General features: G+C 38.1%; 1 protein-coding gene across 6 annotated transcripts in view; it reads left to right on the forward strand.

Annotated features, from left to right (window-relative positions):
- Positions 1-22,290, forward strand: part of SON (SON DNA and RNA binding protein) — a 40,327-nt gene extending 18,037 nt beyond the window's left edge. For 2 of the 6 annotated variants that reach the window (XM_074601270.1, XM_074601280.1), the window contains exons 5-12: positions 1,021-1,161; positions 2,969-3,157; positions 7,436-7,546; positions 7,942-8,058; positions 15,345-15,492; positions 19,531-19,599; positions 19,694-19,809; positions 20,350-22,290. In XM_074601270.1, coding sequence (XP_074457371.1) covers positions 1,021-1,161; positions 2,969-3,157; positions 7,436-7,546; positions 7,942-8,058; positions 15,345-15,492; positions 19,531-19,599; positions 19,694-19,809; positions 20,350-20,508 — 1,050 coding nt within the window. In that variant the 3' untranslated portion in view covers positions 20,509-22,290. Of the gene's footprint in view, positions 1-1,020; positions 1,162-2,968; positions 3,158-5,524; positions 5,671-7,435; positions 7,547-7,941; positions 8,059-13,637; positions 13,759-14,534; positions 14,616-15,344; positions 15,493-19,530; positions 19,600-19,693; positions 19,810-20,349 lie in introns of those variants that run through there. The other 4 variants (XR_012589091.1, XR_012589092.1, XR_012589093.1 and 1 more) reach the window with 4 other exon arrangements.
- Positions 22,291-24,901: the final 2,611 nt, after the last annotated feature.

Genomic DNA, 24,901 nt, shown 5'->3' on the forward strand with positions numbered 1-24,901 from the left:
TTTTTTTTTTTTTTTTTTTTTTTTTTTGAAGGAATGGTGAGAGCAGTGCCGTTAATTGTCTTGATTTTTAGTGATGGAGCTGCGTGTTTGCTCCTTACATGCCAACAATCAAACAGATGTGATTTACATAGTATGAACTTGCATTAGAATGAAATCCGATGATGGCTTCGCTTTACCGGTATTATTTCCTTAAATATTAAGTCCTCAAATGTCTTCTAAATGTACTTTTCACGAATGGGAATGTACTAGACTATAACGTTCTCAAATGCATTTTGGGCTGACTAGGTTATAGTTGCTACTGGTAAACACTCGGTGCAGATAACCATGATCAGTAAACAGTTTTTCATCATAATATTTGAGCCTCTCTAGAACGTCTTTTTGTTTTCTCCCCCCCGCCTCCCCCTCCCTGGAGGCTCTCTTCTCATTTGACTGCAATATGCCTATAGCACCTATATGTTTTATATTCAACTTCTGTTGAATATAAAATGGGGGTGTCTTGCATACCTGACCAACGTCAAAACATTTCAGAAGAAATCTGAGATCTCGTGGAGCCACTGCTTCTGAGTAGGTCCCTGCACCACCAGTAGAACGTAGAATCGTAACTATTAATTCTTAAGTTTTGTGAGTTATAGTGAAGTTTCTGTCGGATTGCAATATGCTAGTTATGTGGGATGCCAAACAACCAGTCAGTTCCTACTCTGGAATGTTTGCAGCCTTAGACATACGTTCTGCAACTAGAAGTATGTACCAGGTTTTACAGTATACTGCTGAAATTTTATGTCTGTGAAATTATTTGCTGCATGAGTGCCTAGCAAACCTAGGAAGGTGTTTGATAATGTGTGTAAAATGTCAAAAGTGTATATATTGACGGCATCGCTAAAAGATTTACCCAGATTATACCTTCTGCTTTAGAGAAGAAAAAAACATTTTTGTAAAAATGTTCTTTTGTATGTTTTGGTTGAAGGTTCAGGTTTATTCAGAGCTGTCATGTCCTCCCCCCTTTTTTTTTTCTCCTTTTAGAAATGCAAGAAGATTGCTCAAAGCACAGATGATGTGATAGTGAACAAACCTCATGTTTCTGATGAAGAGGAGGAAGAACGTCCTTTCTATAATCATCCTTTTAAGCTCAGTGAACCCAAACCTATTTTTTTCAATTTAAGTGTGAGTACTTCTTTAATTGTCAATATTTTAAAATGTGGTTATTTTTAAATAATGCAAGTAATTTTACAGGAATTAAGCAGAGATTGATAATCTTGGTGAAATTGCATTGGGATGTTGTTAAAGTACTCTTGCTACAATAAAAAACTTACCTGCAGTCTATGAAATTTTGGTAGTTCCTATAATTTTATTGAAACTGGTTTGTTGTTTTTTTTCTTTTCATTAATATCTTTGCCGCTTTTAAAGCTTAAATAATATAAAGAGGATTGGTTTTACTTCACATTTTATTTGCAAAAATACAGTATGAATTTGTAAACAGCACTGGAATTGGAAAATGCTTTTTGTTTAAAAGACAAACACCCACCCCCCCCCACCCCCCAGGAAAATTCTAAACACATTTTGAGGTGTTTAGATAACACCTAAAATAGGTGATAGATAACACCTAAATAAGATGATACCATCAGCTTTGTGCAGACTCCAAATCTCGTATGTCTGCTACTTCAGTAGATCTCAAGTGTTCGCTAAAGGAGAAGAACGTAATGTTAGTTTTGAGATTAGCCAATAGAGAAGTAAATGCTGTGTTAAGAATGAGGATCACTGATGTTGCCTGTTACTAAGAGGCTCTAAATGTCCTATTAAGCCCCCTCCTTGGGGGAACTGCTTTTGACTCTGTCAGAGCTTGTATTGACTCTTTCTGGATATGAATATGTTGGAAGGAATAAAATGAGGGAGCATTTCTTTAAATGCACCTGGGATTTGTATGCTTTGAAGCATGGATTAGTTTCTGGGGTTGGTGTTTGTTTTTTTTTTTTTTTTTATAGTTGTATCTTTGGCGGGGGGGTTGTGCCTGTGAAAGTCTGCTCTGATTTTGCAGCGTATAAAGTACGATATATATATATATAGCTTGTGGTGTACACAAAATAAGCAGTAATACATATTTACATAAGATGTAAGGTAGAAATAGATTTATATTTTATATTGAACCACTAGAAAGCGGTATGACAAAACTCAGGAAACCTTGGGATTCTAACCAGCTCCAAAGAGGAATGTTCTTCAGTGGTTATGGGCTGCTCTGCCTATTTTCCGCAGTTTTTACCCTTTTAGTATCATTCTTTCCATTCTTTCTGGATTCCAGTCTTATTACCGTTTCCAATCTATGTTCCTTTGATAGTAGGAGTTTACCCAATGTTGTGAGCTGTCTGAGCTCTGTTTGCCTCTTAGAAGAGCAACCTGTAGAAGAGATTTCTGCGGACTGTTAATATATTAGCAATACTTTCTAAGGAAAACAAGCTCATAGACTTAATTTACTTTGAGATTCATGCTGCTATTAAAAAATAATGAAAAACTAGAAAACAAAATGTTGAAAACTGCTTTCTCTCTGTATAGTAATGTAGAGCCTTTTATCATCATGTGGATATCACAGCCATGTGATATTTTATTTTGGAGTTTTCCATTACAAAATGCATGTGTGCCAGATTTAAGATTGTTCTTTTTATGATGGGGTGGAGGGAAAGCACAGAGATTTAATTGTGAGAGTGAGGTTTTGCACATTTTTGGCTGCTGAAGCCAACTTAAGCAATTTTAGCTTCTATCTGTTTCATCTTATGGTATAGTTTGGTGCTCACTTGTGTGTTTTTAGGGCTGTGCTAAAATGATTTGTTATAAAGGCTTTCAGTTTGATGTTAGTAAGAACAATGACTATTTTATGAAAACTTAATATGAAGTGTACACAGTAAATTTTTTCTTGAAGACATGCTGTGAGTATTGTGTGTTTTCTGTTTTTAACTTTTTCTACTTTTATTTCTTTAAGACTCCCAGCATAAAACCAGCACCACCACCACAACCAAAAAATCAGGTCAGCTTGTCAAAGGAGTTCCCTGTTTCATCTGGGTCTCAACATAGGAAAAAAGAAGCAGATAGTGTCTATGGAGAATGGGTTCCAGTTGAAAAAGGCAAAGACGACGGCAAGGATGATGTTTTCCCCAAACCATCCATTGAGGTAAGGAAGGGAAGGAAAGCATATCATATAAGAAAACCAAAACCATCACCTGGTCAGTCTGCTGTCAAATTGCAGTCTACAAAAACACCCAAACGCTTACGTAGGTAGTATCCAGCACTTTAATAAGCTAAGTATTTGAACTGCTGTGGTCTTCGAATTTGGTTGCCGTGTTCACATGGGTAATGACAAAAGCAACCTGTACCCATACTGTGTGCTTTTGTCAACTAGTGACTTCTCTGTCTCTAGAATAGAATATAAACTTTTGCTTGAAGGTGAAAAGCAAGCTTCTTGTCCAGTTTCCTGCAGAGGTTAATACCCTAAGTGGAGACTTTCATAATAATGAATTTAATAATAATTAAAATTGTTCTACCAATCTTAGAGCAATAACACTACATTGAAATGTAGTCCATTAAAAATAGGTTTGAAAGTAGTTTCTCAAACTGCGGCTTCATCTGGACGTATCTCGTAATTTTTTAGCTTTACAGTCACATTTTCTCACGTAGTTGTCTTCCATGTGGCCTTCCAAAGGAAAATCTAATTGTATGTGCAATAAACTAAAAAAAAAAAACCAAATGTTTTTCCCCTTGAAATGTCTTAAAAAGGATGCTTTGTGGGGTTTTTGTAATTAAGTAAATTAAATATTTAAAACAGATGTAAATTTTTTGAAGTTGATGTTACCTCTCTCCATCTGAAGACTTGTTCTCATAGCTTTCAAAGTGAATAAACAAAAAAGCCTTGGCATCCATTTCTGATGAAACGATCTCTCCACTTGGTGCTTTTTGTTTTTCAAGAACTTTCTAAGGTTGTACAATTTGCTTCCTGAAGCACAGAAGATATTTTCTTCTGTGTCTAGAGCACCAAAAGCACAGTAAATATAGCTCGTTCAACAGGTATTTTCACGGTATACATCAGAGTTTGACAGTCAGGTACCCAACTCGTCGTTCCCTCAGTGCAGATGGTAACTGCTGTTTGGTCTTTTTATGAACCACTAATAATACAAACATTCTGAAATGCTCATGCAGAATGTCATTCCCAGTTACTAGGCTATATGTAAAAAGTTCATAGCACAGAAACATTATATACTAACATTTGGCTGTGGTTTTTTTTTTTTTTTTTTTTTTTACCAAGTGGTAAAAAGTCTTGTCCTTCAAATGGTTAATGATATGCTCATAGTTCAGGTGAGCTCTTTAGATGTCTGCATCTAGGTTGCCAATGACACTGGGCTTGTGTCTTTGACAAACTGGTTGGCTAAGCACTGATGGTTCGTATATTGAGTATGTAGAAAAGGCCTTAAAAATTGACATTGGAGTAAATACATTAAACATAACTTTCTTTCTGTCACGTGTATCTTTATAAAAGCTTGTAACACTGTTGTCTGTTTTTATATTTTGTAAATAAATATTTTTATTTGCATTTACCTTAACTTGGTTTGTGTTAAGGATGATTTCAAGGGTCATTAGCTGACAGCAGAGCATACCATCCCCTTTGGGTTTGACAATCCTTAATTTTGGAATACTCTTGTAGTAGCAGAATCCATGTATGTTTCTCCAGGGAGTCTGAAAGGTAACAGAGTGCTTCTCTGATTAATTTTTTTAATGCTTATGAGGACTCTTTGTGGTTGAAACGGCTTTCTTGGAGCAAAATAAACCAGATAAGCTCCCTTCCTGTTGCACTAGGGTAGAGGGGGAATGTGCGTGGATCCTCAGGAAGTTTGGCATATAATTTACCTCCAGTCATTGTTGCTAATTGTGAAATCTGATTGTGGCAATTCTGATGCAAGTCTACATTGACATTGAAAAATACGTAATTGGTTTTATTGTTATGTTTTTATTCAAGTCACAGAATTAGTTACGAGAATAAGCAGTCCAAAATGGCCCTGCTGATATATTATGAATTGTTTTAATAAAACATTATGTTCTTAATATAGTGGTTTGTTGTAGTAGGAGATGGAGGAAAAAGTCTTGAGTAACCTGAAGTATTAGCATGTCTCTAGAAGGCAGAGAAGCCTATGAGAAAGAAGCTATATTTGAAAGTCTGAAAGTATAGAGTTGAAGTGTTGTATTTAAGTTTGGAGCATGCACAGGGGACTATTACGCAGAGAAGCCATCATGATCTAAAAAAGTAGTAAATGCATTTGATGTATTGGTGGACCTACAAAGTATGTCAAAAAAGCCTGCTTTTTGTTGTCAGCCTCTTCTTTCTTGCTTCATTATTTGCAATTTTTGTCTGTGGGGAAGATGTTATTAAAAGTAGGATTGGAAAGGCAAAACTTTACAGAGAATAGCATGCTGAACTTGAAACTGTTTTACTTGACTAAATAATAACAACTTTTCATACTTCAAGCAGAGCTGTTTTTTTTTTTTCAAGATGCAAAGCTGCCATCAAGTGTCTTGACATAATACAAAGCCATGATGGTCTCCAAAATGGTGACTGACCATGTGGGGAAAGTATATGGGAATTCTAACTAACCAGGGTATCTACTAATAGGCCCCAGTCCGGTAAAGCACTAAAGTACACATGTGTGTTTAAGTATGTGAGTGGTCCCAATGTGGTTTCAGTGGACTACTTGCATGCCTATGTGTATTGCTGGATTGAAGCTTTTGGTGAGTAGAATAACTTTTATTTATCTCCTGAACAAGTTTCACAAACAAGACATTAAAGAATTATTTTAACTATATAGGGGGAACTTATTAACACAAGAAAGTTTATATTCTGAACAGGCGTTCTTGTACCTATGTGACTGTCAGGTGGTTGTTAGAAAATCTTATAATTTTCTTGTGCCTTGTTTATGATCTGTGTTTTTGTCAGCTGGGACAATAAATAAACACTGAAGTCCACTTCATAGACGCATAGGACTTCCGGGATTTTAAGTCTGTCTTGGTCAGTGCCAGATGTTTCAGTAGTGATCTTCCCAAAGGAAATGCTTTTTGTCCTAAACAGTAAAAAAAAATTCCCCATCTTAAAATAAGATTTAATAGCCAGAGTTCAAAAATAATTAACCTGTTTTATGCCATTGTAGACATTTGTTTCTGTCTCTTACTGTTCTTCAGTATTTACTAAATTCTTGTCCTGGTTCCTGTGACAGGGATTTTGTGGATTAACTGTATTTTTCTGTTCAGCAAATGCAATTTTAAATCAGTTTCTTCTACTGGCCCTTTATTCTAATATAATGTGTGAGAGGCTAAGGTTATTGAGATAGTGACTAACAAAAGATAAGTCTTTTGTAAAACAAATTTTTTAAAAAAATAATAATTAAACCATCGCTTACTTTATATCTATGTGCCACCTGCTCTTTTGATTATCCGGTTTCTTCTGTGTTTCAAACAGTTACAGCTCTTTCAGTCTCCTTCACTTGCTCGCATATCCAGGGAAAATTCACTTGTCTCTGAGCACTGTTCTTTTTCTCCTCTCAAAATAGAATGATCCATAAAATGCAGATCGTCTGAAGAACAGGGCACAAATAATTTTAAAAGAGCTGTGTGCTAGCCATAATTTATTATATCTTTATATCCCCAAATATTTTGGATTTCTCCATTGATTGCTTTGCACAGAGGTTTGCGTTAAGCTTCTTGATTTGTTCCATGTTTTTACCCAAATGACTCTAATCAGTATGTGTGAGATAGTTTCAGATTTATTTTTCTTTACACTTTATGCCAGTTCAGCAGCACAGGTCTATCCAAAACCATCAATTTTATGAGCTAGCACTTTGGTTTTACTTTTATGCAAGTCTGTTTTAGGCTGAAGATTAAGATTTAAAACACTAAAGCCAAGTTCATGGAATACATGGGATTCTTGCTGTAATTTTTTTATATGTTTAACTTGAAGTTTTAGTGTGACGTAATCGTAGGATGCTCATGTGAACAACTGTATGAAGACTTTTTTTTCTTAATTCCTAGATAAATTACATCTAATTCTGTTGGTTATTGAGATTCCATTGAACAATATGCTTCTCTATTTAAGTATTATGCACCAGAACTGTTTTCTGAAAATAACTGTTTTGATATTTTGTATGTGCAGGTGATACTAAGTTATCAAGGTGTTATAATTTAACTTCAGATTTTGTATTTGTTTAGGAAAGCCCATATTGGATATACTTAACAAGTAGTCCCAGGATTTTTTTTTAAGTTGCCTGTTTGTGTATCAAACCAACTATTCAATGTGTAAAACGATGCTGTAGTATCTGTAGTATATTGTATTTATTCTACAGCAGCTTTTTCCACATCAAATGGCTATTATTGTGGTCTGATATATTTTTAAAAATAATCTTTTTCTTCCTAGGGCGTGGACATAACTACAGCTATGAATGATCGAGCACTGGCTCAGAAAAGGCTTAATGAAAACACGTTTGATTTAGAGGCCATGTGCATGTTAAATCGTGCACAGGAACAGGTATGTTGCACTTTTTCATCCTTTTGATGAACTTAAGAGAAAGTAAACCTTCACACCAGCTGATTTTTCATTATGTATTTTAGGTACAGGTTTTTGGAAGGCTGGTTTATGGGCACATGTTTAAAAGTTCTGCTTTTATTTTGCACTTCGTAACACTGATTTTGAGGATAAGCAAACTGTGAACAATGAACTTGCTGGACTGAGCTCAGGCTTTAGGGTTGCTATACAAAGATGTTCAGCTTTTTGGAGTGTCTGCTTACAAATGAGTGCTAATGAACACAGCACTAAATTTTAGTGAGGAATCATCATGAAAATTATTGAGAAGCAACAGAGAATTGCAAAGGAAAAATGTGCACGCTTTTATTTCAGTCTTACATTTGATTTTTATTTTCTAGATTGACGCCTGGGCTCAATCAAACTCCATACCTGGCCAGTTCACAGGAAGTACTGGAGCACAGATATTGTCCTCGGATGAGCTGACCAACAGTGGTCCCCAAGCATGGATTAGAAAGGTAGAAGTTATGCACACATACTTGTCTAACTATCACATTTTAAATAGCAGTGGAAGTATCGGAAAATGCAAAAAATATGCCTTAAAAATCTATGGTAATGCATGTGTCAAATATAACAGGTTGAGTTAAATCATTGTCTTTTGATCGATTTAGATACTTGCTGCTGCTGTGTCCATTTTGTTGTGCATTAAGGTGTTGTTCATGACATAGAGTACTTCAATAAGGTGTGCGTCTGCTATTTGAATCAGATTGGTTCGTATATACTGTTATCTTACACTGAAATGCCATTCGTGATATTGGTATGATTGCAGTGGTAGGTCCATCACTACTTTTACAGGATTGGGACAGGTGAGGCAAGGTTTGATCCCGATGTTATCGAAGTGATGTTTTGGCATCAACTTCAGTGAACCAAGTCCCAAACAGCCATTTTGTTTGACTTGGTTCTATCTGACTGCTGCTTTGCCTCTACTTGTATCACTAGTGTTTTCTGGGAGCCAAAGATTTGGAATGTTAAACCAGGAGTTGCAGTTGGGTTACTAAGTTGAATGTCATCCTACGGTGAAATAGTTACCTCTTACTGCAGAGTAATACTGGCTTATTTTGACGGTGTGGTGCGTCATACATACATGCGGTTTATAAGTTTTAATAATTCATGCTTCATCTTTGAAACTGAATACTAAACTCTTTCAAGAAGTAGAACTGAGGAATTCAAGCAATATCCACCTTTCAGGCAAAAAGAATAATGAGTTATGGCGGTCAGTCTTGCAAGTGATGTAGTTGAGTATATGCTGTATCTTGCTTATCCTTCCAGAACGCAGAGTTAAGACAGCCCTTAAAACTGGTAGGTTAGATTTGAGGCTTAGCTAGAATTTTCCATAAAAGTTGGTGTAAACTGAACACAAAAGTCTGGAATTATAACATCCTAAAATTAGAAATATTTTTGACAAGATTCACTAACTTGTTTTTCCACTTTATATAGCCAAACAATACAGAAAGCCAGGCAACAGAGAGATCCAAGTTACTTGCTAGATGGGAGTCTTTTTGGATCTTCTCAGTATTAATACAGAGCACAGATAATAAAGTCTTATTTTTAACAATTATTAACTTCTGAGATTGTAACGAAATGTTGGCTTTGATGATTACAATGATTGTCCCTGGTGGAGGAACTTAGAGATATAAAGCACTCATCAGGGATGTATTGGAGAGAAAAGGAGAGCTTTTCTACCGCAAGGCTTTTGGAAGAGATGAGCAAGCCTAGGAGGGTCCTCCCTTTCTGCAGGACCTTGGGTGGGTTCCCAAGGCTACAGAAAGGAAGCAGCTTTGATCATCTCTTTCCCAAGCCTCCTCTTCTCATCCCGTTTTCATTCCTTGAGGTTCTGTGCCTTACAGTGACAGGAGTATCCACTAACAAAAATTTAAGTGAAGGCAAACATGTGTTCCCTCAGTCTTTGAACTTCACTCTGATCTGCTTAAAAAACCTCAACCAAATAAAACAACAAAACCCAAACAAAACACTTTATAGGGAGAAAATGAGAGAAGAGTCTGGTGTCCGGCTTTTGAACATGACTGCTGTGAGGAGCAGAAGCATATTGGAACATTTTGTTGAATCTAGAAATCATAGTGAGCTGGCAGAAGCACTTCTGTTCTTCTCACAGCTGTATAAATGTAGTGGTTTGCAGTAGTAGGCGTCCTCCCTAGCAAGCATCATGTGGTTTGTCAGAAAGGAGGCTGCTACTGGAAACAAGAAGAGTTGTTGGGTGAAGAAGATGAGGACACGGTCCTCTTTCCTGCTCTGGCATTCCTCAGCTTGACTTCTTTTGCTCTTTCCAGGTTCCATATTTGCACGCACATTGCCATCAAACTCATGAGATGACAAGTAGTTACAGTCATGCGCCCTCTACAAAATGCATTAGGGGCTACACAAGACTCGTCCTGTTTTTTTTTTTTAGGAATGGTGGGGCCTGTGTAAACCTTCACAAAACTTAGGTTTGATGAACTTAATGTGGAGGCACATCCTGTGGTTAGAGAATGATTCCACAGAAAAAGTGAAGTAGGGATAATGGGTTCTGAATGCATGTTATCTTTCTCAGTGACATGAATGCAAACCAACCATGAAATGCAAAGTACAGGTTGTATTTTACTTAGGTACTTGAAGTTGCGTGACTTAGTTCCTGTTAATTATGCAACGTAGCACTGAGAAGTCAGACTTGTACTCCTTTTTTTGTCCTAAGAAAATGCATTTTAACATTAACAAAAAAACCCCCTAGTATTTGTAAATTTTTCATCTGCTAGTAGGGCTGTGGAATTTATTGGAGTGTGTTGTGTGTGTAAATTAATGCACGTTTCTGACTGAAGATGTTGTTTACTGAAGGCGTTTTGCCTGGGAGATTGCCATAAGCAATTGCCGTAAAAGGACTTGTGGATGTGCACTGTTCCGCAGAAACAGAGCCCATGTCAGCTAGTCACTTGTGACAAAGAATTAGAACATCTACAGACACTCTGCTTGACAGAGAATCACAAAACTAGATAGATGTAACAAAACAGAAGAGCGGTGTCAGGAGGGGAGAAAAACTAAAAGTACTCGGGGAGCTTGTTTGATAAGCGCTGTCTTCACTTTGCATTTCTTGGATTTCAGCTTTTTTTTTTGTACTTCAAAAAGATTCTGGAGAGGTAATATGTACTCAAACCAAAATATGCCTGCAGTTTCAATTTTATCTCAGTAAAGTTTTGAGGGAATTAGTTACTGAAGTGGTTAACGTTGGCATACTTGAATGATCAACATACCAGTTAGAAGTATGGTTTGTTTTTCTAAGTAATGTGCTAATTCATGATGTTCATACGTAGGGTTCTGAGCAGTATTCATAAAGGAATCATATGTTGTTAGGTTTCTTGTATCGTTAAAACAGATTGATGAACGGTGATATCTCTTTCTTTTGAAAAGTGGTTTCTGTTTCAGTTTATCATCATTGGTGTAATCAGTTCACAAATATGACTGACTTGTTCTGGAGGTTGCTGCTTTTTTTTTTTTTTTTTTCCTTACAAATGCACTGTGCTGCTGAATAAATGTCAAATCAGAGGAAGTGGTCTAATTTTTTTTTTCCAAGCAATTTCTGTTGAGGTCTACTTACTCAGACTTTCCCACGCTCACCAGTAGTTCCTGGATTTATCAGCTTAATTCTGTTGCCTAAACTTGTTCTCCAAAACAAGATTTTTGCAACATTTTACTCTCACAGGGTAGTGTTTGGGATCTCTCTCATTCAGTTGTGTTAAAGCATGACACACGGTTTTACTACAGCTGTAGAGTGCTGTGCTTTGTCTAGCAAGTTCTGAAAAGTCAGTGTCACTTCCGTTCTTCCACATTCATAGCAGATGAGTAAAACTCGCACTAACGATGGCGGTAAAACTAAGTCTTGTGATTGTCACTTGCACAAGAACTGATAACCCTCTAGCAAGGCCACTTATCACAATACTTGTGTTCTTATTGTCTTACATGACACAATGAGCTTTCCTTGGAAACGAAGGCCACAGGGCAAGGCAGATGAACTGTTCGTTACATTGGACTGGCTCCCTGTTCAGCCCTCAAATGTCTCTTTTTCCAGCTATCCTCAGCGTGCTTTCTCCTGATTATACACAAAAGCTATGAACAGAAATCCTGAAGCTGATTGCGAGCGTAGTTTTTGTAAGGCATTTTATGGGATTCTTCAGAAAGGTATTCTTCCTTTTGTATTGAGGAAGAAGCGTGGCTGCTACTAAAAGTGCCAGTTTATTTAATGGAAAATTCAGCTACTTTGCTGAAGTTTTGCCAAAGATAGATGCTTCTTCCTGGTACTTGACTCAGAGAAATTCTTCGGAGTTAGTCTTAAAGTAATCTTTAAGACAGCCCATTGTGTTATAGCTGAAACTGCCCGCCTAGTGCCTTTAAGGCTTTGCTGTCTCTTGCTTGATAAATTATTGATGAAAAGAAATGAACCTTCCCTATCACAGAACTTACGTTCCAATTCCATGTCAGCATTGTAAGAAGGAATTGGTATTTTATTTTCAGAGAGCAGAAATTGATGATGCATTTTAAGGTTTCTCAAATAATTATGGCTTTAATATTTTGCATGTTGTGGCCCAAAGACAGCTGTTGCAGTTAAATGACGGCGACTGTCCAACTTGTGTAGTCTTTCAGAAAAAAAAAAACCCTGTAAAAACATCTTCCAGATGTGATTTTTTTTTTTGTGTGTGTATGTCTGCTTGTTTAAGCCCTTAAATGGTAATTCAGGCATTCGTGTGCTCCAAAATTTGTTGCCCTAAGATAGCTTTAAAAGAATAATAGTTTTAATTAAAATGGCTAAAAAACTCTCTTAAATAATCAGGTTTTACTCTGTGGCCTCCTTTTTAAAGAAAAAGTGTTGACACAAGAACGGGGCTTATTAGTTGTCTCCATCTGCTGGCAGAATGGAAGTGTGCTTTATTGGCTGACCTTTAGTAGACTTTAGCGATCAAAAGATGAGAAAAATGATACTAAATTTTCATGCAGACTTACTCAAATTGGGATGAATGAATGAAAGAGAACAATTATTTTTAAAACAATTAGTTAATTCCAACAACAGTAACCAAATACTTAGAAACCTGGAGTTTTATTGTATTACATACTCTTCAATTTGATATCCTCCTTATGGGACAGATCTGCAAGGGTACATAACTGCTAAATAATTTTGTGAGGCTTGGCCTTTTATGATTTTTAAAATTGAAAGGAAATGTGTATCTTGCTTCCCTGCCCTTGTTAAGGTTTGTACTATTTTTACGTTTTCAAATGTAATTGCAAACACAGCACTATTTTTTTTTTTTTTTTAACCCATACTCAGCACTTCTTACCCATACTCTATTAAATCATGGGCTGAGTGAAGTTGTCTATCATTTAAGTTATAAAAAAATAGAGAATATAATTGTACAGGTGACATTAGAGATTTATATTCAGTTTATTATTTAAAAAACAAACAAACTGAAAGCAGAACATTTTCCCCTGCTGCAGGCCTTCTTTGCTTCTTCAGTAAACGGAATCAAAGTAGGCTTCTCCTGGCTCCTTTCATATTGGTACCAGAATTATTTCATTTAGCCTTTTAGCGTGATGCACAAGTACAGCTATTCTGTAATGAAACAAAACTTTCCTTTCTAATTCCTTGTTTTCTTGGTTCTGTTGTACATATTTAAGAGTCAGCATAGTGTAAGAAATTCTTACTAAAAGTTATCAGATAGGGTTCTGAATTCACACATTAGAAGAGGTGTTTTTAGTAAACTGCACTTTTGAATCTAGAACTCTTTATTTTCAGTATTTGGAATTTATTCAGGCTCTGGTAATTCCTATATAGGAACCGGGGGCTTTGATTTTAGCTACAAATAGCAATATTTTGATTCTGTTCTCTCCTTTCTACACCACTCCTAGCCCCTGAATTAGTACATTTACAGGTGTGGTGAGAAAGCTGTGTAACGTTAAAATGACCTCATCACGAAATTGCGTTCTGTCGTTTGTGAACTGAATACGCGCTGGTGATAATGAAACAGATGTTTATATTGAAAATTCTATCATTGCAAAGCAGGTACAAAAGAGGAAACGGAACCCAGGGTGACATTGACTGGGGTTTGTATCATTCTCGGCATGGTTGCCCTTTTCTTATGAGAGGTTCCTGGAAAAGAGAGGGGAGGATGAAAATGGAAGTAAGTAAAAGCCATTCTAGGTGTATAGATTGAGGCAGTTCGTATCAAAGAAACTGATTGTCTCTGTGTTACACACACACACATACACACACACTGCATGGTCTGCACCGGTCAGAAAAAAAAAGTTGAACTGGAGAGGTGCACTTGGCCTCTCTACTCTTCCATCAGAGCACTTTGTTACTAAATGCAGCACCCAGTTGCATGATTGATAGGTATTTACTGTTTAATAGGTAAATATTTGGAGAAGTCCTGCCACAATCTTCAGCAATTTTTTTTTTATTAATTTTTTTAACACCGTGTATAGTGGGGATTACACACATGCATCATCAGTGTGTGTCAGTTGGCAATTTGAAATCCCCTTAAAAATATATTATTGTTAGTCTCTGCAAAAGTAAGACTTTGGTTTTGTTTACGTACAAATTGAAACCAAGGACCTGTCAGTCCTTTGTCCAAATCTGGGAAACACTTACTTTTGCAAGCGCAACTCAAAGGAGAAAAACAAAACAAAACAAAAAGCCGTTCTATTAATTTGCTTTGATAGTAAGTAAAATTTTCACAAAAATACTAGGCATTGTATCATCTAACCTACTATGCGAAATAACTGATGGACTTATCAGTGCCAGTGTGTAAACTTGTATATTTTAAGGCAAGCAATTTTTTGCTGTGATGGAAATGATTGACTTACTTACTTGGGTCAGCGGGGGGGGCAGAAGAGAGATGATAGTTCACAGAATAACCTGTGAACTTTCACCCCTCTATATGGAAACTTGTTTCAGGGTCAAATCCTTGTAGCTGCCTTCTTGCCACGGTCAATGCCAGCCCTACTATTCACAACACTGCGGCCATCGAGGCCTAGGTACGTAAACATTTAAGGAGTTTTTAAAGTTCTTTACATCAAAACAGATTTTTAAAATTTCTGTTTATAAGCTTTCACCATTTAACAAGTATTATGTTAATGATGATTTGAAAGAATGTGAAGACTACTGCTGCTAAACTGTGTGGCTAAGCGCCTTTTTTTTCCTTTAAAAAAAGAAAAGAAAAACCTGTATGTTTCATGTGGATTTTCAGAGTAGAACTTGAATGTGCAACTGCTGTATAATAAAATGGGGAAACTTTTTTTTTTTAATATTTAAAATACGCCTAAACACTCTGTGAATGTCATTACTAAATGTGCTTGTATTTTGTTCAATAACTAGGTACACTTGGCACACATGTTGCCAGTTAAACAGTAAACACTGCCTCCTTTCACAAGATGCGAAGAGATGCATTGGAACCAAAGTAGCGTGTTTAAAAATGGACGGTTATCATTTTATTAAGTACATATGTCTGAAATGGGTCCCTTGCCACTTTTGGATTGCATTAGAATTTTCTTAAGTTGTTCTTTTTTGAAAATATTGAGTTGTGTCTCGTGTGTCTGCGTGAACTCTGGTTTATACAAGATGTTAATGTATATAAAGCTAAGGTGTATTTTTTTTGAATTGAGTCTGTGAAAGGTTGTTAGAAACATTTTTTTGGAAGCTCCCACTTACTTTTTTAAACCCCAGTGCTAACTTTAGGACTTGTTTTACTTTTCTTTTTCTGGATAGGATCAGTTCTTAAGAGCAGCCCCTGTAACTGGAGGAATGGGAGCTCAACTGATGAGAAAAATGGGCTGGAGAGAAGGAGAAGGCCTTGGGAAAAACAAAGAAGGCAGCGTTGAGCCTATTATGGTCGATTTTAAGACAGATCGAAAAGGTAAGCCCTTTCTTAAATGTCTTATGGCAGTAAAAACTTCTTGTGTCTGCTTTGGAGATAGGCAAAATATCTTTGAAGTAGTAAGCTTTTTCTGGGTATAGCTTCTCTGTAAAAATTAGCAGAATGATGTAGATGATTTTGGTGCTAGCGTTTCAGGCCCTGGATTATGTATGTAGGCTTTGTCCTTATGCCTGTGAACTCTTCCAGATGTTCTTTAACTTGCCCTAACTTTCCCCTTCCATTTTAAAACGTGCTTCTCAGGGCTTCTTAAGTTTAGGGATGGGCTTCGGTTGGATATATGGCGGAGGCATGGGCAGGGAAATGAATTGTGGAAAAGCCATTATAGTTGGTCTAGAGAAAGTGGCTGAAGCAGGAATGGAGCAGGATAGAAGATTGAATAGTTCAATCAGTTTTAATCTGGGAGGAAGGACGGAGATGAGAGCTACGGAGTCGAGTTACTGATGCCTTTCAGCTGAAGCCCTGACACGAATAGGCTGTCATGCTGATGTTTTTAGGTCGTGCAAATGGATTCTGTTTCCTTTTTTGTCCATGTGATCTCCCTGCTCTTCTGTCTCCTAGTTTGATCCTGCTGCAGGCACCTCTGCTCAGCTGCGGTGATGTTTCCCTGATTGTTTCCAAAGATTGCTTTGGCAGTCTTTCCTCCTCCTCTTTATGTAGTCTGTGGCCACAGGTGGAGAACTGTTGCACTTGTCTCATTTGATTAAAAGGAACGATCCCTTTATTCACATGCAGCGTGGTTTATGTGATTTGCCATCTCACTAGCATATTCAGCAAGAGTTCTGTTTTCAGAGTGAATGTTTATGAAAATTTTCCATCTGAAATACCTATACAAGTTCTACCCATTTTAAATACAAGATGCAGAATTTCAGCAGTCGAGATTTATGATTTAAGTGCTCTATTATGTATGTTTCCAAAATAAGAAATTAACACCGACTGCAGGCAAACAAATTCTTACTTCTGTTTTCCTAAATATTTTTAAAAACTGGGAAGCTTTAATATGTGAAATAGATCACATCTGATACTAAAGCATGAAAATACTTTGAATTATGAGTTTGTGTTAACTTTTGTCAGTGCTCATAATTGAGCTCGTAAGATAACAAGGCATATAAATGCAAATGTTATGAAGGTTATTTGCGGAGATGCTGTTGGAGGAATCTTTAGGTGTCAAAATTGCTAATTCTCAAATACGGAGATAGTTCAAAACTGCTCAGGTGACCAAGCTAGCAGTGAAAAATATAATTTGAACATTTAAATATTAAGTGCAAGGAGGAAGAAAATGAGAAAGCAGGCCTACATTATGAAAATATCCATTGCTTGCTTTCTACATTCTAAAGACCTAGCGGCCTAATAGGGTTTTATAAATAGAGAAGTGCAACAGCCTCCAAGTACAGAACACAACAATACAGACATCTTTGTTATGTGCGAATAATGACCAGACTGCTTTTCAGCTGTTTTTCTTCCTGTTGTCTTGTAAAGTTCGCGGTGCTGGTAAGAGTTCCTTCATTTTAGCTTGATTTATATCAGTCAGAGAGAAGAAATTGAAAACGGTCACTTTCAGTTTAATATTCTCAAGCAGGCTGCGTAACACAGTGCTGGATTTTTGTGGTGAGGAGGGAAGGGTTACCTCTCTTCGTTAGGTTGATTGCTTCTTGTCACGCCATAGGAAAGAGGGAGTATTGCTGCACAACCTGTGAACTCTTTGAGCATGAAAATCACGGTGGTGGTACACGGCTGTGTCACAGCTCAAGTTCCCAGTTCTAGAAGTGTGCCCCAGGATCCTCATGTGGTTCCTGGTACAAATTTGCTTAATGCCTGCAGAATTTGGGACCGAAGTTTCAAGCATCAAGCCCTAAGGCCTGAGACAGGATCAGGTCCTCATTGTGCTGGATATTCTGTAACAGAGAGTTTGTTCTTCCCGGTTCAGAACGCTCTTCAATAACAGTTAGAAATCTTAGGTGCAGTTAAAGGATGCCTCTTCCTGGCATGTGATAGATTCATCTGAAAATACTGATAATCTCAGTGATGGTCAGGCTTTGCTTTAATTTCATAGTTTTTAAATATTTGATTATTATCATATATGCAATCTTACCTGATAATTTCCACAAAAAATGTAAAGGTGTTCTGTGTTGATAAAGAATAATCTGTAATGTTGAGCCAGCCAGCCTATAATATAGGGAGACAACTGGCATTATGAAGAGGCAGCATGTTCCGTGCATTAGGAAGGAGAACTGAATTTATGACGAGTAGCTGAACAGCTTCTTCAAACATTAGTGTTCTTTGATGCTTAAATGTGTAAAAAGTCGTTTTTGGGTTTTTTTGTTTTGTTTTGGTTTTTGGTTTTTGTTTTTTGTTTTTTTTTTTTTTTTTTTAAGTTCTGCATAGAGGTTTAAAGAAAAGTCAGAACTTTTTGGGAGTCTGTCTGTCACTAACTAACCAACCCATTTTTCTTTTGTAAGGGTTTAAACACATTTGTAGAACTTGTCCCCCAAATGAAATACTATTTTTAGATGCAGGAACAAGCAGTTTGCTAAGGAGTTACTCAGTTGGCTGCACTAAGACATGAACCAAAAGGTTGTCTGCCTTTGCCATAGCTTTCCCTTAGGTCCTGTTTTTTCCAGATGCCGAGTGAGATCACTGACACTTGTCTCACAGACAGCATTGAAACCAAACCCTTCTTGGGCTTTGCCATCAGCCGGTATATTTTTGGTTGTCCGTGTTCAAAGAAGCTGGGTCCATCAGCAGGGCTTGTCAGAGTCCGTTGCAGCTTTCTTGAAAATCCCTCTTGAGGTACCAGGGAAGATGTGGGAGACGAGTGTCAGTGACTCAGAGTAAGGGAGACACAGCATTAATGCAGAGAATGGCACGAGAGGTTTTTTCTTTGGTTGGAAATCTTTGGTTAGTTTGGATATAAAATTTGGTTAGGGGATAGAAAAACAACCCACAGAGCTTTGTTTCAGTGACTGTTATCTATGAGGGTTTCATGCCACTTGAAAAGTCCCTACTGAGGAGCTGCATGAGTACTAGGACGAAAATCTGTCAAGGAGGGAAGGATTTTCTTTTAAAGCAAAACAAAACAAAATGCCAACCAAAAAAAGCTGAAGGAACAGGAAGAAACTGGAAACAATTGCAGTATCTCCCTGTATTTATTCACCAAAGCCAGGAACAGAAACAAATTGAGGTAAGAAACAAAGTAATATTGAAGGATCGAAGTCCGAGAAATTCTGAAAAAATGATCAGGTATTTTGCTTATGTGTATTTAAGGTAATGACAAAATGAATGGAAAGAAACTCGAGTGCTTCATGGTTATTGGCGTTTGATACATTTTATTTCGTACTCTTGCAAGATTTTAAAAAGGAAGATGTTTTGCTTCTGTGTTTCACAGTGACTTCCACTGCGACCCTGTGCTCTTTGTATTGACGTGGGGCCCAGTTGCATGCTTTTCTGCTACTTTATATGCCAGTGTGATTGAAATCACAGTAATTGGGCTGTGAACTTGCATGTAAAGGATAAATATTTGAATACCGTTAAATAAAAAGAGCACACGTTATAAGAACATGCTGCTGTGTTAATCGTGTCATAAAAGGACACACTGGGTACACTTTTTACCATTTAGTGGAAATACTTTGTATGTTGGAGGCAAACTATCTTAAGTGGATGGCTTTTGGGTTGCACAAACCAAATACTGAATGAGAGAATGCTTATAAGTTTATCTCTTGCTCAGTGTTTCTCCAAAGGCAGCACGGAAAACCAGGTGTTTCCTGACTTGCAAAGGACTACTCAAAGTTTTCTACAACCTGGCTTGTTCACAGTCTTACTGGAGCAGTTGAGAAGAAAGTTCCATGTAGTATGGAGGGAAAAAAAATGCTGGATAAAAAGGAGGTTTGAAAGACTTCTGCAAAGACAGTTGTATGGTGTCTCCAGGTTTCATCTCCACTGATAGGTGTTAATTGCTCTACTGCTGAGAATATGGAAATCACGTGGGAATCATAAATATAAACTTTATTGTGTTTTGTTTAGGGCTTGTTGCTGTGGGAGAGAAGGCACAAAAGAGATCTGGACATTATGTTGTGATGAAGGATCTTTCAGGTGAGATTTTTACTTGTCTAAAAAAATAATAAATCTCATTTAAAATGATTGCTTTGATAGCAGCATTGAAATTTCAAAAACATTTTATCTTTAGGTAAACATCCAGTTTCTGCGTTGATGGAGATCTGTAACAAAAGAAGATGGTCACCACCCGAATTTGTGTTGGTGGATGATAGTGGGCCTGATCATCGCAAACATTTTATCTTTAAGGTGCGTTTGAGTTTCCTTTTTTGCTGTTAGTCTCTCTATTAAAGGCGATGGAAATTCATGTTCATATTTGTATAAAAACATACGAGCCACCTCAGGGGTGGCTGAGGACTGCTAATTTCAAAGTCCTGTTTCTGGGAAGGCCAAATCGGAGCTCTCAAGCACATTAATATGTAAATCTCTCAAGAAACACGCTCTTCCACTTCTTACTGAAATTATTAACCTGTGTGGTATCATGGTCTTGCTCTTTACTTGCAGGTGTGGTGTTGAGCCTGACTGTTGTAAAGGTAGCGAGCAAGATTTAGGTCCTCTTGTCCATCAGTTAGCTTATGATGTGGGCATTCTTTTTCATGTCATACCTCGTATTAGCAGTTACTATTTGGAAATGATTGAGCTTACAGACCAGGCGTGGATTTTGTCTACCCCTAAAGAGGAGTGACGTAGAGAATGTGCTTCAAGGAGCTATTTAGCACGGCCTCGAAACGGAAGTGAAGTGGCACTTTCTAACGCTTTCTTTTTTTCCTCCCCCTCTTTCATAAACAGGTGAGAGTCAATGGAAATGAATACAGGCCTACTTTTGCCAGCCTTAATAAGAAGCATGCTAAAGCCACAGCAGCAACTGCGGCTCTCCAAGCGATGGGACTTGTACCAAAGGAAAGCATGGTTAATACCACCATGTTTAGGAGTGCCTCACACCGCTAGATATTGTTTTTTATATTGACATTATTTCAGATAATTTTACTCTGCACAAAAATGGTATTTGCCCTTTCATGTTGTAAATACATCGGCAATTCCCACGTTGTAAAAACTGTACAGACACCTTCAGGTTTTTCTTTTGTACCATCAAAATGTATTTAAATCATACTTAGTTTTTGGTATGTTTATATTGTTTACATTAGTGATGTAATTATTTCTTAAACGACTAAATCAGACGACAGACTCTGGAGGCATCAGTAATCTAAACCCTTGTTTTAAAAACTCATGCAATTTCTCTTCAAGACAGAATGTTAACACTTTCATACTGTTTTGTACTACGCTGCGGTTTTCCCTGGTCTCGGTAAAGCTCCTCGCGCACTTTTGCCGGCAGCTTGGTAAAAGGTGGTGCGGCGGCTTCACCTTAGTCTAGTCGAGGCTGGCGCGTACTGCTGGACAGATACTGGGCCAGTACCGTCACCCCCGCCAGAGAGCGCCCGGGCAGCCCTGTTGTACGGTGTTAACCCCGCGGCTTCTCTCGCCATTTTGTTTTTTTGGGGGGGAGGGGGTCTAACTGGGTGGCGCACTGCGACTGGCCGTACAGCCCATACTCTAGGACAGACCTGATTAGGCAAAAGACTTGGCTTTCAAAAAAGGGATGGCAGAAAGTCCAGCAATGGAACCGATGAGACTTGCGGTGTAAAGGTGACTCTCCCTGCATGTTCTAAGAGAGGGAGGTGACGGAGTTGTCTATTCCAAACAAATTAACACACTGCCTGATGTTGATTGTATGAATTTGTGGTTAATGTGAATTTTAAACTCTTAACAAATCTACAACTGGATTCGGGGTGGGGGGGTGGGGGGGAGGGGATAGAATGATGCTTAAATTGTTGTACCCGACTTGGTCAATAAAGCAGCACAAGTTCATAATCTTAATCACTGGTCAGTAAACAGTAATTAAAATGTATGCCAAAACAACTTTTCGAAGAAACGCACAGTGTAGAAGTACGCTTTGTGAAGATTATCAGCAGCTGTTAGGGTTGCAGAATCAGTTCTAGTCATTTGTGGTTGCTTTGAACTATTACCAAATTAACTCCTTGGGCTTAAATTTTCCGTAATGGCACTCTGCCCACAAGGAGACAGCCCGATCCAGAGTTTTGGCAGTTTGACAAGGGAGAGGATGTAGAAAGCTTTTCCTTCTTTTTTCTTTTCTTTTTTTTTTTTTTTTGTTTTGTTTAACTTAAGAAGTATTAGTACTTTAGCTATGTGCACTTTGAATTGGAAAGGGCGTTGTACACCTCTTGCCAGGTTTGACGGAGTGAAGAGCAGATTGCCAGGATTTACAGACTCCAGTCTTTCGGGTGCTTATTTCAGAAAAGTCTTTTCGAGGTCTCTCTGTCACATCTGCTGACCAGAGCTTCCTCTGGGACACAGTTTGCGAAACACAGTTTGTACGCAGCAAGGCTGTGCTCAGGCCTGAGGTGAATGACCTTTGCAATGGTAGTAGGAATGTGGAGGTGAAGAATTAACGAGTACCTCCTCTTCCACTGACTAAGGTGACTTTGTGTGTATTCTGTCAACTCTTATGGAACAAGGTGTCTGTCTTTGCCCCAAGGATCAATGTCTGATGTTGTGTACAGCAGAGAAATGGTATTTGGTTCTCCACCACACACTTCCGAGAAATAAAACCCCTTATTAGTCTGTCAAAGTGCTGTAGAAATGCCTAAGTTAATCTTAATTTTCATGGACGTAGTTGTCTTTAATTAAACTTTTTTTCCCTTTGGCTTCTCACCTTCAGTCTCTGACTAAGTATTTGAAGGTCTCCTTGCCTCGTTTGCTGAACTAGTTGGAAGGTGTGTATAAAAACCAAAAGTAAATACGATGGTGCGACAATGGAAAGTTCTACTCTGAGAGAAGTGGGTGTTGTATCTGTCTTAGCTGAAGTCTGGCTTTTTGATGTACGACCTAAAGTGATTAACTCGGGATGTGGGAGCAGATCCTGATCAGACTTTTGTTTAAATGTCTGGTTTGGTAGAGCTAAAACACGAGAGATGTCGATCATTCTGTTTAGTCTGCGGTGTCCGTGTCAGCACTGGTGTCGCAGCTGTACAGTGTCAAATCTGGGAAAGCACAATCTCTTGGTTTGTTCTTTTTTTTTTTTTTTTTTTTTTTTTGGTCTGTATTCCCCATGTATAATGTAAAGATACGTGTTATCTCACAGCAGCAAGGAGCAGATGAATTCAGTCCCATTGGAGACTCCATTTTAAAAAACCACACAACCGTTTAGGAAAGTTCTGGATTTCATGCCTTAAAGATGTGGTACTGTATGTGGATTTAAACTTTGGTCTTAAGGAAGACATATAAAAAAAGAAAATAATTAAGGTCTGTGATGCCCTAATTATGACTGTTCTTGAGGTTTCTGTTTTAGTTTCGTTCTTTGTTGTTTAGAATGATACATGAATCTAAAGCTAGTGCAGCGATGTGCTTCTGTTAAATTTGTAAATTTGAATTGGTTTGAGTGTCCTTTGCATGCAGGAATAGATAAGTAGTGATATATTAAAAAGAACAACTAGGAAACGCTCTCTTGGAACCTGGTTATTTGTGCAGCACTTCAGCTGTCTTAAAGGTGAATAGGCTGTGACTCCTGCCGGTGGAAGACGTGATCTGTTTGGCTGTTGGATTTCCTTTTCCTGCAGAATTATTTTCCTAGAAGTAATCTCACTGAAAGCCCTTCTGACTTCCCTGTCACGCCAGGGAGGAGCATTTTGAAACGGGTGCCCCAGAACTTATGGCCAGCTGCCACCAGAACAATTTCTTGGCAGCCTTCTAATCTGTAGTTTGTAAATAGGACTGGAAGAGCAGGAAGGTGAAATTCCTATGCCTTGGAAATTCTGAAATTGACTCTTAAAGGGCAAAAACTGTATGAAGTCATCTTAATCAACTGCTACAGTCTCTAGCTCTCTCACACGAATTGTAATTGTGATGAAAATTCACCCATTTGGACTGGTTAAATAAATAAATCTTACTGCTCTACAAGTGGCTGGAATAATGATAGTATTTTTGGAAAACAGGTAGAAGAGCAGCAGGCTTGGGTAGTGCAGTGCTGTAGCTTTTATAGGGAAAATTCACTGGAGCCAAGAACGCTTCAAGAACAGCACTGAATCCCAGGGCAGCTGCTGCTGAAATTACAGGCAAAGCTGTGACGTACAACCACCAGCCAGTTTACAGTACAGGGGGGAGCTACAGCTCAGCTAATGGCGCAAAGCATGCGATAAAACAAATGTGGGGGTAAAATTTTGAAATGACACAGTTCTAGACTCCAAGAATGTAATTGCCATTCAAATTTTTTTTTTTTTTTTAGTGTTTCTGTAACTCTCACATGCTAGATGGGAAAATACAAAGTGGAACTCAAGTTAATAGTAATTATTGTATTTTTCTAGAAACAGACGGGCTCAAGTCCACATACCAAAATGGTTATTGGCTTGGTTAAAATCGCTTTCCCACAGAGGCAACTACAGAACTGCTTTTTCCGATAGCCTTCAGGAACTTGTTCCATGTGCTGCCACGCTCTGTAAGTTGGCCTGTTCCTCAAGCGCAGGCCCGGGAGGTGCTGCCTCTTCCAGAGCTGGGGCAGTGTCTCCGAGGTCACAAGCGGCTTTCGGAAGGGCTGGCACATGTGACAGCCAGGGTAGCTGCACCAGAATGTGGCCACTGTGAGAACCGCTGTTTGTGAGCTGTAGCCCTGGGCCAGGGGTCAGTTTATGGCAGCCCAGCAGTAGAGGCTTTGACTGATGGAGGCAGATGATAAAAAAAAAAAAAAAAAGGCATTGAGTTAACTTGTTCTCTTAAGAAGTGACGGGGAATGAAGGTGCAGTCAACACACCAGCCACTGTAGAAACCCAGTCTTCGTTAGTCCCCATGATGCCCCTGGCCCTGGCTTTTCACACTTGGTGTCTGATGCTAATCAAGCAAAAAGTTCAGTAATTTGCTTCTAGATTAGTTAGTTAGGGAGAAGGGTAAAGATTAAAGTTGGATTGTACTACCCTGAACTCCACCAGGAATGGAGTACTTGACATTATCAGAGTATTTAATATTCTAAGGTGCCTTTTTCCATCATAAGAGAGGGACTTGCCCTTTATCTAGGTTTTCTAGATGTCGGCTTGTTCAGCGCACCGCTAGTCCGACACACTCATGGTAGTTACTGTAAATTAACACATGTAAACATGAAGTATTCCAGTGTAATTGTATACATGCTGTATTCTTAGGGGTGAGATACATCAAGTGGTGTCAATATAAAGTAACTGAACGGCACAGGAAGCTTTCACAATGCCTCAGTCTGCAGTAACTTCTATACGTGCCCACATCTTTAAGTTTACAGGTTGTTTTCCTCAGGTAAGACCTG

Source organism: Larus michahellis, chromosome 1, assembly GCF_964199755.1.
Source record: "Larus michahellis chromosome 1, bLarMic1.1, whole genome shotgun sequence".
NCBI lineage: Eukaryota > Metazoa > Chordata > Aves > Charadriiformes > Laridae > Larus > Larus michahellis.